Genomic DNA, 14,505 nt, shown 5'->3' with positions numbered 1-14,505 from the left:
TAACGAGCCGAGCTTCGAAAAGAATTTCCAGAATTTTTCAAGCTCACGAGCCGAGTTCGAACAGGCTAAAAAAAATTCGAGCAGGTCCAAAAAAGCTCGAACTCGGCTCGACTCCTTGTGACATGAATCAACGAGTGCATTTTAGGGGTTTTTGTTACCATGTGTTTTGTAAATATTAAAATAGATAATTGCACTGTTGGTTCATGTGGTATGCCATAATTATTTTTCACTCCCTATGATTTAAAAGGTTTATTGGAGGTCCTTGTGTTTAGCAATAATTACAAATTGATCCCTACAGTCAAATTTCGTTAAAAATTGTAACAGTTTCCGTCAACTGCCACGTCAGCGCCACATGTCGCCAATAAGATGGCGACACGTGTCCATCTTAATAAAAAAATATAAATTTATTAAAAAATAAATAAATATACTTATTATTATTATTTTTTAAAAAAAAAAAAGGGGACAAGGGGTGGCTGCGCGCCACCCCCATTGGCAGCCAGGGGTGGCCATCGGGCCACCTCCAGGCCACTGGGGGTGGCCGCGAGCCACCCCCGGCCACCCCTTGTCCCTTTTTTCTTTTTCTTTTTTTCTTTTTTTTTTTATTTTTTTTTTGTTTTTTTAAAAAAATTAGTAAATTTATTTATTTTTTTAATAAATTTATATTTTTTTTTATTAAGATGGACAAGTGTCGCCATCTTATTAACGACACGTGGCGCTGACGTGGTAGTTGACGGAAACTGTTAAAATTTTTAACGGAATTTGACTGTAGAGATCGATTTGTAATTATTGCTAACCACAAGGACCTCACATGAACTTTTTAAATCATAGGGAGTGAAAAATAATTATGACATACCACAAGGGCCAACGGTGCAATTATCCCATATTAAAATAAAGTACGATTTTAAATTAAAATTAGAGAGTATTTTAAAAAAATTACAATTTTAAAACGTAAAAAAATTTAATCAACCATTGAATTTTTTATTCTTTTTAATTAAGATTGATTTATAGGTGGATTGACAATGTCATATTAACAAAGAATGAAAAATGACAATAATATACTAAATACCATGTCTCTTTAAAAAAAAAAAAAAAATTACGTTTCAAATCATACGTTTTAAATCTCTATTTTTATATCGCACGTTTTAAAATTACAAACCTAAATGTATTAATTCATGTTATATTTGTTTCAGCATAAAATGTTTTCTATCGTAAAATAACTTCAAGGAAATCATTTTTTAAGGAAAATTATATATATATATATATATATTCATTCAATCATATTAACTTATTAAAATTAAATTTTATTCACAACATAAAAAATATTAATATAAAATAATTGCTTTGGTAGTGGTCCAAAGGTGATTTGGTAATGGTGCATAGGTGGCTCGATGGTAGTCTAGGGTGGCTCGGGAATGGTCCAGGGGTGGCTCGGTGATAGTCCAGGAGTGGCTTGGTGGTAGTCCAAGAATGGCTCGATAATGGTTTGAAGGTGGCTCAGCAATGGTTCGGGAATAGCTTGGTGGTGGTCGGGGGGTGATCTAGGGTGGCTTGGTGGTAGTCTAAGGTGGCTTAATTGTGGTCCGGAGTAGCTCAGTGGTGGTTCAATGATGGTCCAGGGGTTGTTCAATGGTGGTCCAACGGTAACCCTAGAATAACTTGGTGATGGTACGGGTTGATTTGGTGGTGGCCGGGCGATGGCTTGGGTCTATCTTGAAAAATGATTTGTGAAATTTAAAAATGTAAATTATTTTTCGAACTAAATAAGTTTTTTTGGTCGAACCGAAAATAGACTATTATTTTCAATCGCATCAAAAACCAAAAAAAAAAAAAAAAAAAAAAAAAAAAAAAAATTATGTAAAAACAAACTGAGCATTATTACTTTTAATACCCGGGAATCAATTTGGTGTCCTTACTACTTTTTTTCTTAGCAATATCTTTGTGTGCTTACAATCATGCAAAGACATGTAATATAATATTATCATTTGACTGGATTTCAGCCTTTAGATACGAGTTTTGCCAACTTATTTTTCTTCTGTCTTCTGAGCAATATTTTAGTTTACAAATTGCACGAAAAAATATATACTATATAAAAATAAATGACCTTCGGTCATGCTGAGGCACCACCAGGCACCAGGCAAGCTTTGCATATAAAATTATTCTTCAATTTTATTTTGTCACTTTTTTTTTTTATTATTATTTTTTTATATATTTTTATTTTTAGGGTATTAAGGTGTTGGATGTACGACGGAAGTTCCATGGTCCCCTCCACCCCTTCCCACGACTCCGCCACCAATGCACCTCCGCAATATTGGACCACGATTTACCATTTACAAAAAATATATATATATATATAAAAGCTTCATGAATTAACAGATTTTTGAATAGTATCTGAATTTTTAAGTGCACTAATATGACCATCAAACTATTAAAGTATGTCAAAAAAATTATTTTTGTCGAAATATTCCTATAATACTTTTATTCTCCTAAAAATTAAAATAAAAAACTATTTTTTTAAAAAAATAAAAAATAAAGAAATCTAAAAAAACCATTAATATAAACCTAAGAAAAGTTAAAGAAATTAAAAAATTAAAAAAAGAAACAAAATTTAAATAATTTTTTTTAGTAAGAGCGATACGTGTCATCATTTTATTTTGGTATTAAAGTTGACAATAATAGAATTCGTCAAGTATTTTGACAGAATTTGACTACAATGATTAAATTGTTCTTTTTAACCTACCTTGAAGATCTTTGAATTATTTTTTATTTCACAATGAGAGATTTATAATTTAGGCTAACTACATGGATTGATTTTGCATTTATTTATTTATTTATTTTTTATTTTTTAAGAGAATACGGGGTATTTTAATAAAAATGAACTTTTTTGACACACTTTAGTAATTTGGTGGGTCACATTAGTACACTTAAAAATTGAGAGGCATATTCTAAAAAATTATTATATGTTAGTTCAATGGACTTTTTTATATGTTCCTCGAATAAACAATATGTTAAATTATTACTTATCTTAAAAATATTTAATATATATAAAAAAAAATTCAATCATTTAGGTAAAGAAATTAGATCGGCTCTAACTTTCGACAATGGTTTCCAGCATCCTACTATATATTTGAGTCGTATTCCTGGACGCTGACATTTTAAGCAATATTTAAACATTTTCAAGCAATTTGACATGGTGCTCTCGATTTTGATTATGAAATAAAATAATAATAATAATAATAATAATAATAAATAAAACCATGGAAAATATTGTCATGATAGGATAGAGGACGGCCTGATGGTCCTTATCAATGTTATCATTGCATCTAATGCTGCCATTTTCCCATTTAATTGCTGACATGGGGAAGGAAAATAACAAAAAGATTGATTAAGGGGGAATATTATCCTTATTATCCATTTTATGATCCAGATTTAAAGTTAATATTTCTAATGGTATATATGATTTTATATTATTTTAATTTTTAAAAGACGAGCCAACATTAACTTCATATACATCATTAGATGCATCAATTTTAAATCTTGACCTTTTATTCAAAATAAATAGTATCAACGAAGAGACTCCTATTCCGATTAAGGGTCTGTTTGGAAGAAGAACGATTTTAAAATGTGTAATTGCAGTTTATACTTTAAAATTGTATATTTTCAAAAAATACATAATTACCTGCGATTTGAAAACACATATTTTTTTACGTTTTCAAATCGCAATTTTTTAAAAACATAATTTCAAACGATCTATTTTCTACGATTCGGTTTAAAATCACACTTTTTATTTACGAAATCGCAATGCCAAATATACCCTAAATCAACTAGGGGCACAGATTAATTAAAATATTTCAAGCTGTTATAGAAATCATGACAAGAAATTGGATAGAATCATTTCATTATCTGATAAGATGGAGGACGGTGGTGGTGCCATTGTGTGGCACAGACTTTGCATCAATATAATTAAACACGGCAACCGACATGGAAACTGCACATGTTTAGGAAAGAGATTCGAATTATTTGTGACATTCTTTCTTCTTAATGTACATAAAAGATGCCACATATGTTACTCTCAGGTGTTAAGACAAACAGCATGTCTGTTTCAATTGGATTCATGTCTCTCTCTATATATAATTCTTGTTGCTTTCTAACACTTGAGCTTATCCTCAACATTGCTTTTTAATTTAATCTACCATTAAGTAGCTAACTCAATCAAATCACGCTTTTGTTTCACCATTATTTCATCATGTAGACTCTTGAAATGGCGGTGCCAATCAGCTCTTATTAAAAAAAAATATATATTTAAAGATTGATTGATACTGACACATTAGTATGGTGATGTATAAAATAAAAAACGTGATTTCTAGCATTATTCAATAACAATACTAAAAGTTCAAGTTGACGTTCAGGAATTTCAATTTATAGGACATATCCAACCCACGTAAGACCCCTCACAATGCTTTCGCTTGCATGGTATAGCTTCATCGATGACTCTCTTTTGTTAGCATGTAGTGTTAAGTTTTTGTCACCTCGATCTTATTAAGGGCGTACATGCAGATGTATTTGCAATATTCATATCTACAAAATGCGAATATCACTTTTAGATATCCGCATTTGAATTATTTTTTTTATTATTTGCATCCTCATGGTTATTGCGGTTATTATCTGCTATTCGCAAATAAGTAATGAGCCTATCTTAAATGTCGTTAAAAATAATTTTGACCGAATTTTAGTCTTTTGGGCTTGTTTTGAAAATATAATGCAACATCGAAAATATGTAAAACAGATAAAAAAAAAGGGGGGGGGGGGGGGGTGGGGATGATAGATAAAACCTCGAAATATTCATTATTCATAGTAATCAATGCTCACAAAAAACACTCTTATGTTTTTTTATCCATGATCCAATGAATATAACAATCAAGCCAGCAAACATAAAAATAAAAAATAAAAATACACACACACACGAATTACAAATCCCACATAAAAAAATAATAATATTACAAGTTCATAACATAAAAAACATAAATTTTCTAAATATAATACATTGATAAATGGATATTGATGGCGTTGTATTGTATCTAATATATATATATATATATATATATATATATATATATATATATATATATATATATATATATATATATATATAAATAAAGGGTATGCGGTATGCGAATGCAGTTAAATAACCGCATCTGAATACCTTAAACCACCATCAGCATCCGTACATACAGATAGTAATATTTGCTAATCACATCTGCATCTGCATATGTAGATAGCGTATACGGTCGGCGGTTAATATTCGCATACATGTACCCCTACCTCTTATAACTAAAAGAAAAAGGATAATACTATTTTTATTACAACCTCTTATAAAACTATCATGACAGCTTGCTTATAACTTCTACGTTAGACACAATCAAATTGAATTATTTATAATTTATGTGAACATATAAATTGACGATCACGTAATACTGTCACCTTTGTTACCATACATGCATGTTTAAAAGGCATGGTAAATACACCTATATATATATATATATATATATATATTAAGAAACATGTTAATATGAAATGATTCATGCTTGGAAGTGTGGAAATTATAGCACATTGTTTCTTTAAAAAAAAATAAAAAAAATTATAGCACATTGTAAGTCGGACTCGCTATCAATTTTTGGATAGTACCCGATAGGAACAGGCTAAATCCAAGTTTAAAAGAAAACAAAGGCAGAATATTTTATTTTCAAAAAAGATATTGATTAATTATTGCCCTATATCCATTATTGGTGGTTGTGCAATAACTATCTTAACACTAGTTGTGTTGTGCAATAGTTTTTCTGATTAACGACGAAAGAAATTGGCATATTTTCAAACAGAAAAAGAAATTAACAATCAAAATCATTAATTTAAAAAAGAAATAGAACGACACACATCCCCAGAAGGAGCGTTCCAAATGCCAAATGTCACGGACCAAGCTTGGGTAGTACCCAATTTTTGTGTCTTTTTGGGTGAGACATCAGTCCCCGATGCCCATTGTAAACATCAGGTTTCACGCACATGGCCCAGGATAACCTATCAGAAAATTTCCATGTTTTATTTTCTCTGATAAATAGTTCTATAAATATTCCATGAATTTCCTACTTTGGGATCACCTCAAAATTACCAAAAATAATATACATTAGTCTTTGATTCCAGATTTGTTCACAACTCCTCAATTTTCACAAAAAAAAAAAAAAAAAAAACTTTAAAGTTCCTGCTAAAAACCCTACACACCAATCAGAAACCCCAGATTCACCATCTCCAAATCTGGCACTGTTCTTTTATTCCACTAAAATTCTTTAACACATTTTACTGTGATTGCCGCCACTTGTTTTTTCAGAAGCAAGAGATTTGATTGGATTTAATTTTGCTTTGCTGGTTGCCAACTTGTTTCTGGTTTCAAACTTAAAAATCCAAACTTTATTGTTACTGAGGAGCTTTGTAGTACAATTGTTACTGCATTCGAGAAATTCAGAGCTGCCCTTTGAGCCTGGGGCTGATTTGGTGAAGTGGGTGTCCGTTGTTGGGGTGTGTTGATAGTGGGACAAGAGAAATTTGAAGAACTTTTTTTTTTTTTTTTTTTTGTTGGGTCTGCGTAGAAGTGCGTGAATGGGAGGGAGATAAGAGGTGCACATATGGGTTTTGGGGAACAATGAATGGAGGGTCATTGGGGATGCGTTCTGGGAGTTACGGGTCTTTAGATAAACAGCTACAACAGAACAACAACAACAATAACAGCAACAACAACTACAACGGAGTGTCGCCAATTCCAACGGTAAGGAAGCCTTCGAAGATGCAGAAGGAGAAGGAGAGGTTGTTCCATTGGATCTGCAAGTTTGCTGGCCGCAAAAGGGTTGGAATGCTGCTTCTGTGCGTCATCTCCGCCGTGGTTTTCGTCTGGGTTTTATATGTGGGAAAAGGTTTGGTTTTTCACTCTCTCTCTCTCTCTCTCTTTCTCTCTCTCCTTTTGCTGTAGGTATTGGGTTATTGTGCTTAATGATAGTTAATTTAGTTGATCAACTTCAACGTGGAAGCTGGGAAAGAAAACTCAGTTGTACCGTGTTAGTTCTTCTGTTAGGAAGAAAGACTTGATTCTAGCATTTACTTGCTTATTAATTAACCCTTCAAATTCAATTTCAATATAAGAACTTGTGGTAATTAAAATCAATTAGTAATTTCGATTTGTAGTAATTGGGTTTTTATTTGTAAAAGTCATTCCCATTTCTGTTCTTCTTTTATTGTTTTGGTGGTTGATGTTCCAATACTGAGTTTATTGTTCAAATCTAGGATGTAGATAAACTTGGTGGACATGGGCTTTTTTTTTTTTTTTTAATCAGTTCCTTGTATTTGGCTCAATTTCATCAATCCGCTTTCATATGCCTCTACCCAAATGCCGCCCTTGCAGGAACTGTTTTACTGTGATATCCTTGTTTTTGGCTGTCGGTGTCTGCCAATTTGATTTTGTTTGTGTGAGGAAATGATATATGCATTTTTGCGCATCTTTAGGTGAAGATGCACAAGAAAGTGAGCATGTCCAAACTATTGGTGTAAACGAGAGCATGCCTTTGAACAACCCTGTGGCAAGTAACGATCTTTCTTCACCGAATCTAGTGGGAGTGGTACATGATTTGGCCTTGCCTCCTCCTCCTCCTGCAGTTTTTCTGGGCTACACGCTTCCTCCAGGGCATCCATGTAATATTTTCACTCTGCCTCCCCCACCAGCAGATAGAAAAAGAACTGGACCACGGCGTAAGTTCTACATTTTCTTTTTAAAACTTTAGGCATCTTATCTTTTTGTTTTTGGGTGGAAATATTAGCAATCACTACTCGACATTTCACATAAATGTAGTTAGTTCCTCACACGCTTCAAGATGGCAAGGATGTATATGCACCATGATATACCTGATTATTGCCGTGATGTTAATGAATTTGCTGAGTTTCTTGCTTGTTTATATTTCAGCTTGTCCAGTATGTTACCTTCCTGTGGAAGAAGCCATTGCCTTAATGCCAAAGGTCCCCTCTGATTCCCCGGTTCTTAAAAACTTAACGTATATTTATGAGGAAAATTTATCTAGAGATGGAGAATTTGGAGGTTCGGACTTTGGTGGATATCCCACTTTGAAGCAGAGGAGTGATTCTTATGATATAAGGGAGTCAATGAGTGTGCACTGTGGGTATGCTATTTTTTCTTTTTTTTCTTCTCTTCTTTTTTGGGGTCAAGTTTCCTCAAATACGTTCTTAAGTACTGAAGCATATTTCTTCTTGATTTCTGTTTTCTTTATTAAACTCTTTATGCTAGTAACAGTAAATAATAATTATTATGGCCCTTCACTCATAACTGTTCGTTCTTCAATTGTCCTTCCTTATTTTATTTTATTTTTGCATTAATCAGATTTGCAAGAGGAATTAAACCTGGCCGCAACACAGGCTATGACATGGATGATGATGACCTCCTTGACATGGAGCAGTGTCACGGTGTGGTTGTTGCATCAGCAATATTTGGTAATGTTTTGTAATTTGGATTCGTCCGCTTATAGTAAAGCTGGTGGTGTGCTAAACAAATAAATTAATTCTTCATCAGGAAATTTTGATGAGATAAACCAGCCGAGTAATATCAGTGACTATTCCAAGGCCACTGTTTGTTTCTACATGTTTATAGATGAAGTAACAGAAACAGCTATGAAGAGTGCTGGCACTCTGGGCAGCAGCAAGAAAGTTGGTTTGTGGAGAGTAGTTGTTGTTCGTAACATTCCTTATGTAGATGCAAGACGCACAGGGAAGGTAAGAAATCTGAATTTTTAGCAGTGTCGTTTCTGCCTCTACATCACAGTTTGGGTTAGAGATTGTTTAGTTGGCTGTATTTGGCACTGCAGCATAAACTATTTGTATGTAGCATAATCTTCATTATTAGCTTGGTCAATATTCTTTTATATTAATGGGAAGGAAGATGAATATGGTCAAAATGCAGTTTTATTTTTTTATTTTTTCTTGTGATAGGGTACTAAAAGGTGGTATGTGACATTCACTGAAACTTTCAAGTCTCAACCCTCCCCCCAACCGGCGTCAAATTAAAGAAGAAATAAAGATGCAGTTGATTTAGTTCCATGATATAGAATAGTCACAGATATGCTCAGTGTCAGCCCTCTCCAAACAAAAGAAAATTATAGAAAACAATGAGCAAGATATTTTCTTCCAGATTTAAGCCCTTGATTGATAGCTACATGCTTTTACATTTAGAGGGTATATTTATTAGGTTGTACATAGTGGTTAGTTTATGTGAACAATCAGATGATGTTTATTGTTTTGATATCATGTCAGGTACTGTACATAAAATTAATTCACCACTGCTGTTACTTTCTTTTTGAAATATCAATTATTATTCATAGGGTTTTGTGCCTAAAATGCGGTGTTGAATGTCAATATACACAAGGGGGTACTTTGATATACTTATAGCTCTGACCCAGACTACACCTCTGGCAGATTCCGAAGCTTCTAGTGCATAGGATGTTTCCAAATGCCCGCTTTTCTCTTTGGATTGATGGAAAACTTGAACTTGTTGTGGATCCCTATCAAATACTTGAAAGGTACAAATGCTTTCTGATTTACACTATTCCTTTATATTTTCATATTATAATTAGCTTCTCTATGCAATGAGTAGAGAAGCATTTTAACTGTCTTGCATAGAGCCTTTTATACAATGAGTAATGTACTCTTCCCTACCTCATGGTGGTTCAATTTTGATCATTGTGATATACACTGTTCAGAAGCATTTTAACTGTCTTGCACAGAGCCTTCCTAAATGAATAATTTACTCTGCCCTACCTATGTAAAAAATTCTTGACCAATGAGATTAACTTAGATCTGGTTGTAGAATAGCATTTGAATGTTAAGTTTTATACTCCCAGCAGCTGCTTCCCCCTAATTCCTTGTCTGCTAGTTCTGTCGTGCCATCTACCCTCGGGTGGGATGATATTTTACCAGCTTTTTGGTTTCATTTATATGCTAAGACCTGCGATCTGTTCCAGATGGCTTTGAGTGGTTTGCTTTCTTTGAGTGAGTGGATCCAACTGATGCTGCAGCACACATTGAAACCATAAAAATATGATGGATTATTTGATTCTTTCTAAATCTTTCAGTTGGAGTCTGTCTGTTGATGTAATTAATTATAGGTGGGCTATATTATGGTTTAGACATGTTCCAAACATCACAGTAACTTGCATTTATGATCTCAGCGATGAATAGGAACTATGCCTATTAATGTTTTTTCTTTTTCTTTTTCTGGGAGTACCATGATTTTTTATACCTAATTTTCAGATTCTTGTGGAGGAAAAATGCAACTTTTGCAATCTCTAGACATTATAAACGTTTTGATGTATTTACTGAAGCTGAGGCAAATAAAGCTGCTAAGAAATATGATAATGCCTCTATCGACTTCCAGATTAACTTTTATAAAAGTGAGGGTTTGACCCCGTATTCAGAGGCTAAACTTCCCATCACAAGTGGTAGGTGCAAGTTCATTTTTCTCTTTTTGTTCTGTTGATCCGTTTGGATTTTTTTATGAAGTATTCTGTTTTATGGTTGGGTCTGCAGATGTTCCTGAAGGATGTGTGATCATAAGGGAGCATGTTCCTATCAGCAACCTCTTTACTTGTCTTTGGTACAATGAAGTGGACCGTTTTACTTCCAGGGACCAAATTAGTTTCTCCACTGTGAGGGACAAAATTATATCAAAGACGAATTGGAGTATCAATATGTTCTTGGATTGCGAAAGACGCAATTTTGTAGTCCAGGTAATTTATTTTATGCATTTATGGTTTATCAAGGTACAACAAATGTGTACTGGAAATTGAAGTGCAGCCTTAATCAGAAATGGCAGTGAATTGTTGCATTAGGTATCATTTCATGATTCCCCAACACAAATCCAATACCCTTACTCATGACCTTTTTTCAACAGCTCAATTCTTTCCTGTGATGTTGTGCTAGTTGTATCTCTAAATGCTATTTGTAGACATAATGGAGCCTTACAAGCTCCACCAAAATTCAAATTGCTGAGGACCACGTTTCCTGGGAGTTTTTTATTTTTAGAAGTGAGACCTGCAGAAAAATTTGGGCATAATTTTTAGAAACATTTCTGTAATAATTTTCATGTTTTTTTCCCTTGGGGGGGAGGCAGTTTTCCATTTGACTTCTTTAATACCTTCTATTGACTATATCCTATTAATTTGCAGATAATTTTCCTGATTCCTTTTTCCCTATTTATTCAGTTTCTACTTCCTTTCCCCTTGTTTTTCCTCTTTATGCTTCCCAATTTGATCCAAACTTGTACCAACTCCCCCCTTGCAGTTCTTTAATATTCTCTCTTCCTGCCTATTGCGTGGACATCATTGCTAGGTCAAATGTCTTATTTCCTGAAAAAAAAAAAAAAAAAAAAGACCTCTTTTTACTCCCTGAAGTAAGATTGTGTTACAAGGTGAAGGAGAATTCTTTTCATTTTTTTCTTTTTTCTTTTTCACCTTGGTTGAATTCTTGGCGAAGGTTCTTTATAACCCATGAAGCCAACTCAATGTTATTTGGAATGATATTACTTATCAAAAAATGTTATTTGGAATGATACTAATAACTCTCTAAAGCCATCCACCTGCAGTGTATTTCCTTGGTTATATAGATTATCTTCTCTCTCTCTTTCTCTCTCACACACACATATGTACCTCACTAAAAGGATTTTTTGTTTGCTGCCTACAGAAATACCATAAAGCGGTATTGGATCTTTTTGCTCAATTTGCTGATCATCATCATAAGCCTGCCGCCGTTCAACCACCACCTCTACCACCATCACCACCAGCAGCAGTTCTGTTTGATAATCCACCAATTAAATCGACTCTTGAAACTTCACCAGAAAGGATTGTAACTATTCCAGTTAGAAAGATTCTACCAAGACGCTCAAGAGGAAGGTACGGTTATAGGCGTCACCGCAAAGTTGCTGCTGGTAACATAAATTCCTATTGAAGTTTTGCTTAAGCTAGATACACTATTCTTTTTCCTTCCCCCTTTGAAAATCATTCAGTACGGGGCGGAGGATTTGTGCAAGATGATTGTTGTACTTATGCTTCCAAAGAGGACATTGTCTCTCATTTTTTTCTGCTTTTGGAATTTGTCAATTTTTATTCATTTTTTGTTGTATATATATAATATAAATTATTACCAATAATTATAGTGAGGGTTGCTGCCAAAGTCCTATATGTAGTGACCCATTTTGTTGTTCCATTATTATAGCAACATTGTATTGGAACTCAATTATGTAATAGTTATCTTTCTGCCTCTTTTGAAAGGCAATAAAGTTTATAGAAGTTACTGAATATTCTCCACTCTCCACTCTCCCTCCCAAATTCTTGCATTTTCTGTGGTTGATACCCTAGTGAAGGGGTTTTGGTTTTTGAATTTCATTGAAAATGGTGGCATCACCTACAAAATTCTCCATGAATTTAATCACCTTCTCACAAAGAACATAGCCAAAGAGACCCCTAATAGGGTTGAAGTGACAACAGGCAACGCAAAATCAAGTAATAGAAAGTTGATTATTGTGATTTTTCCTTAAGTCAAGATCTCAATCTTCCGTTGAAAAATGTGGCCAAGCTGGATTGTCTTTTTAAGTCTGGTGAGAACCAATTAGCTTCAACAATGAATACAAACAATCGCAATTATATGGCAAGGAAGTCTCCCTCTTCACACTTATTATAATGAGAGAGAGTAATGTGTCCATTTTCTTAGGTTTTCTTTTTGCTAGGCATTTTATGTAACGATATAAAGTCTCGTTTGTTAACGATCAAATTACATTTTTTTCTCTCGACTATCTTGCAATGTTGATGCAACTGTCCCAATCGACCTTTAATTTATTTATGCTAGTCATTATTAAAAAAAAAAAAAAAGAAAAAAAAAAAAGGACCCGGTTTCATCCAAAAGTAATTACAAAAAGTATGTGCGGTGGAAAACATGAAAAAAGTTGTCAAAAGCAAATTCTTACCAATTTTTCAAAGGTGCTGACGTGTACCAATACAATACTATAGCCTATAGGCTACATATCTACAAGGCACAGGCCACTTTATGCATAAAAAAACATTTTTTTTCTTTTCTTCTAATTGATAATGTGGGGTTAAAAGGAAAAAAAAGAAAAGAAAAGAAAAACATTGTTTTACCATCCCGGGCCAAATTTGAAGAGCAGATTTACAAAAAGAACCAACGACTTAAGCATATATTTCTACAAAATTAATTTGAAAAATTATGGCCGCGTTTTAATACAACTTGGTTCAAAGAACATGCTAAATGGTTATAATCAATTTTCGTTAAAATATATTTTTTAATCTTGCCCCCTATGTACTAAAATTCAGACGACTCTACCACTAGTCTATGCATGACCACCTCTACTGGCGGATAAGATCATCTCTATGTTCAAGTGAAATTGAGAAGAGCCATTTCATGCATAAGATTTGATTTTACAGATATAATGGTGTACATATTGTCACATGGTGAACGTCACCACGTCATTTAAAATTTTTAAATGACGTAGAACCATGTACATTGTTAAATGTAACAAAATAATAAATGAGACAATCCCAACAATCTCCCCCTCACACATCGGGTCTTGGGTCGGAGCAGGGACAATCCGTTTCTCCCGCATATTATAGGCCCTGAAACTTGTTGGTAAACTTGGGCTCTGATACCAGTGTTAGGTGATCTTGACCCTCTCTCAACCTCAAAAGTTAGCTCATGAGGTGAGGCTTTCCCTCACACTTATAAACTGACCACCAACCCCTTCTACAACCGATGTGGTACAACCCCAACAAAAATGACCCTTCTTCATTTCAATTGAAATGGAAAAAATCTTATCACTCTAACATAGCCATCTCTTCTATCATGGTCGGAGGTGGCTACTGTAATGTTAGGCTCAGCCACCTCTCTATCATGGTCAAAATATTTCAAGTCAAGAGAGAAGAAACCAAATACCTCTGCTATTCTAAGTGCTAACCATGATAATCTGGCCGTTACGTTTACTATATCGTCAATTGGTGACTGCAATATTTTAACCTATAGGAAAAGATAAAGAAAAGCATGTTGTGGGCTGTTTTTTAATAGAAAAATAATAATAATAATAATAATTTTTTAAATTAAGAAAAATAATTAGAAATCTAGTACTAATAATCTAACAACCGATTGGTCGCCGCGACATTTAGTCAAAAAAAAAAAAAGAAGCGAGCCCACTTTATGGAATTTGGGAAAGCAAACACGACGGTTCCCTCGTGTAATATGAATAGTCACGAATTACCGCGGAGCTTCAACGGTAAGATCAACCAATGGGCTCCACCGAATTGTACCACCAACCATATATCTCGCCACGTGTATGCATGTCGGCTCATGGGTCCCACAAGATACTTATCTCCAATCTCAGCGTACCAAATAAATTCTCTCACTCTT

General features: G+C 33.8%; 1 protein-coding gene across 1 annotated transcript; it reads left to right on the top strand.

Annotated features, from left to right (window-relative positions):
* The first annotated feature begins 6,142 nt into the window (after positions 1-6,142).
* LOC133869746 (probable hexosyltransferase MUCI70) lies at positions 6,143-12,392 on the top strand. Its single transcript, XM_062306824.1, has 9 exons — positions 6,143-6,956; positions 7,543-7,785; positions 7,997-8,210; positions 8,429-8,538; positions 8,618-8,817; positions 9,517-9,620; positions 10,351-10,538; positions 10,627-10,826; positions 11,779-12,392. Exons 1-9 carry the CDS (start codon positions 6,689-6,691, stop codon positions 12,040-12,042), a joined length of 1,791 nt encoding a protein of 596 aa, XP_062162808.1. The 5' UTR covers positions 6,143-6,688; the 3' UTR covers positions 12,043-12,392.
* Positions 12,393-14,505: the final 2,113 nt, after the last annotated feature.

This window comes from Alnus glutinosa, chromosome 5 (assembly GCF_958979055.1).
Source record: "Alnus glutinosa chromosome 5, dhAlnGlut1.1, whole genome shotgun sequence".
NCBI lineage: Eukaryota > Viridiplantae > Streptophyta > Magnoliopsida > Fagales > Betulaceae > Alnus > Alnus glutinosa.
This window is presented reverse-complemented; position numbering and strand designations above follow the sequence as displayed.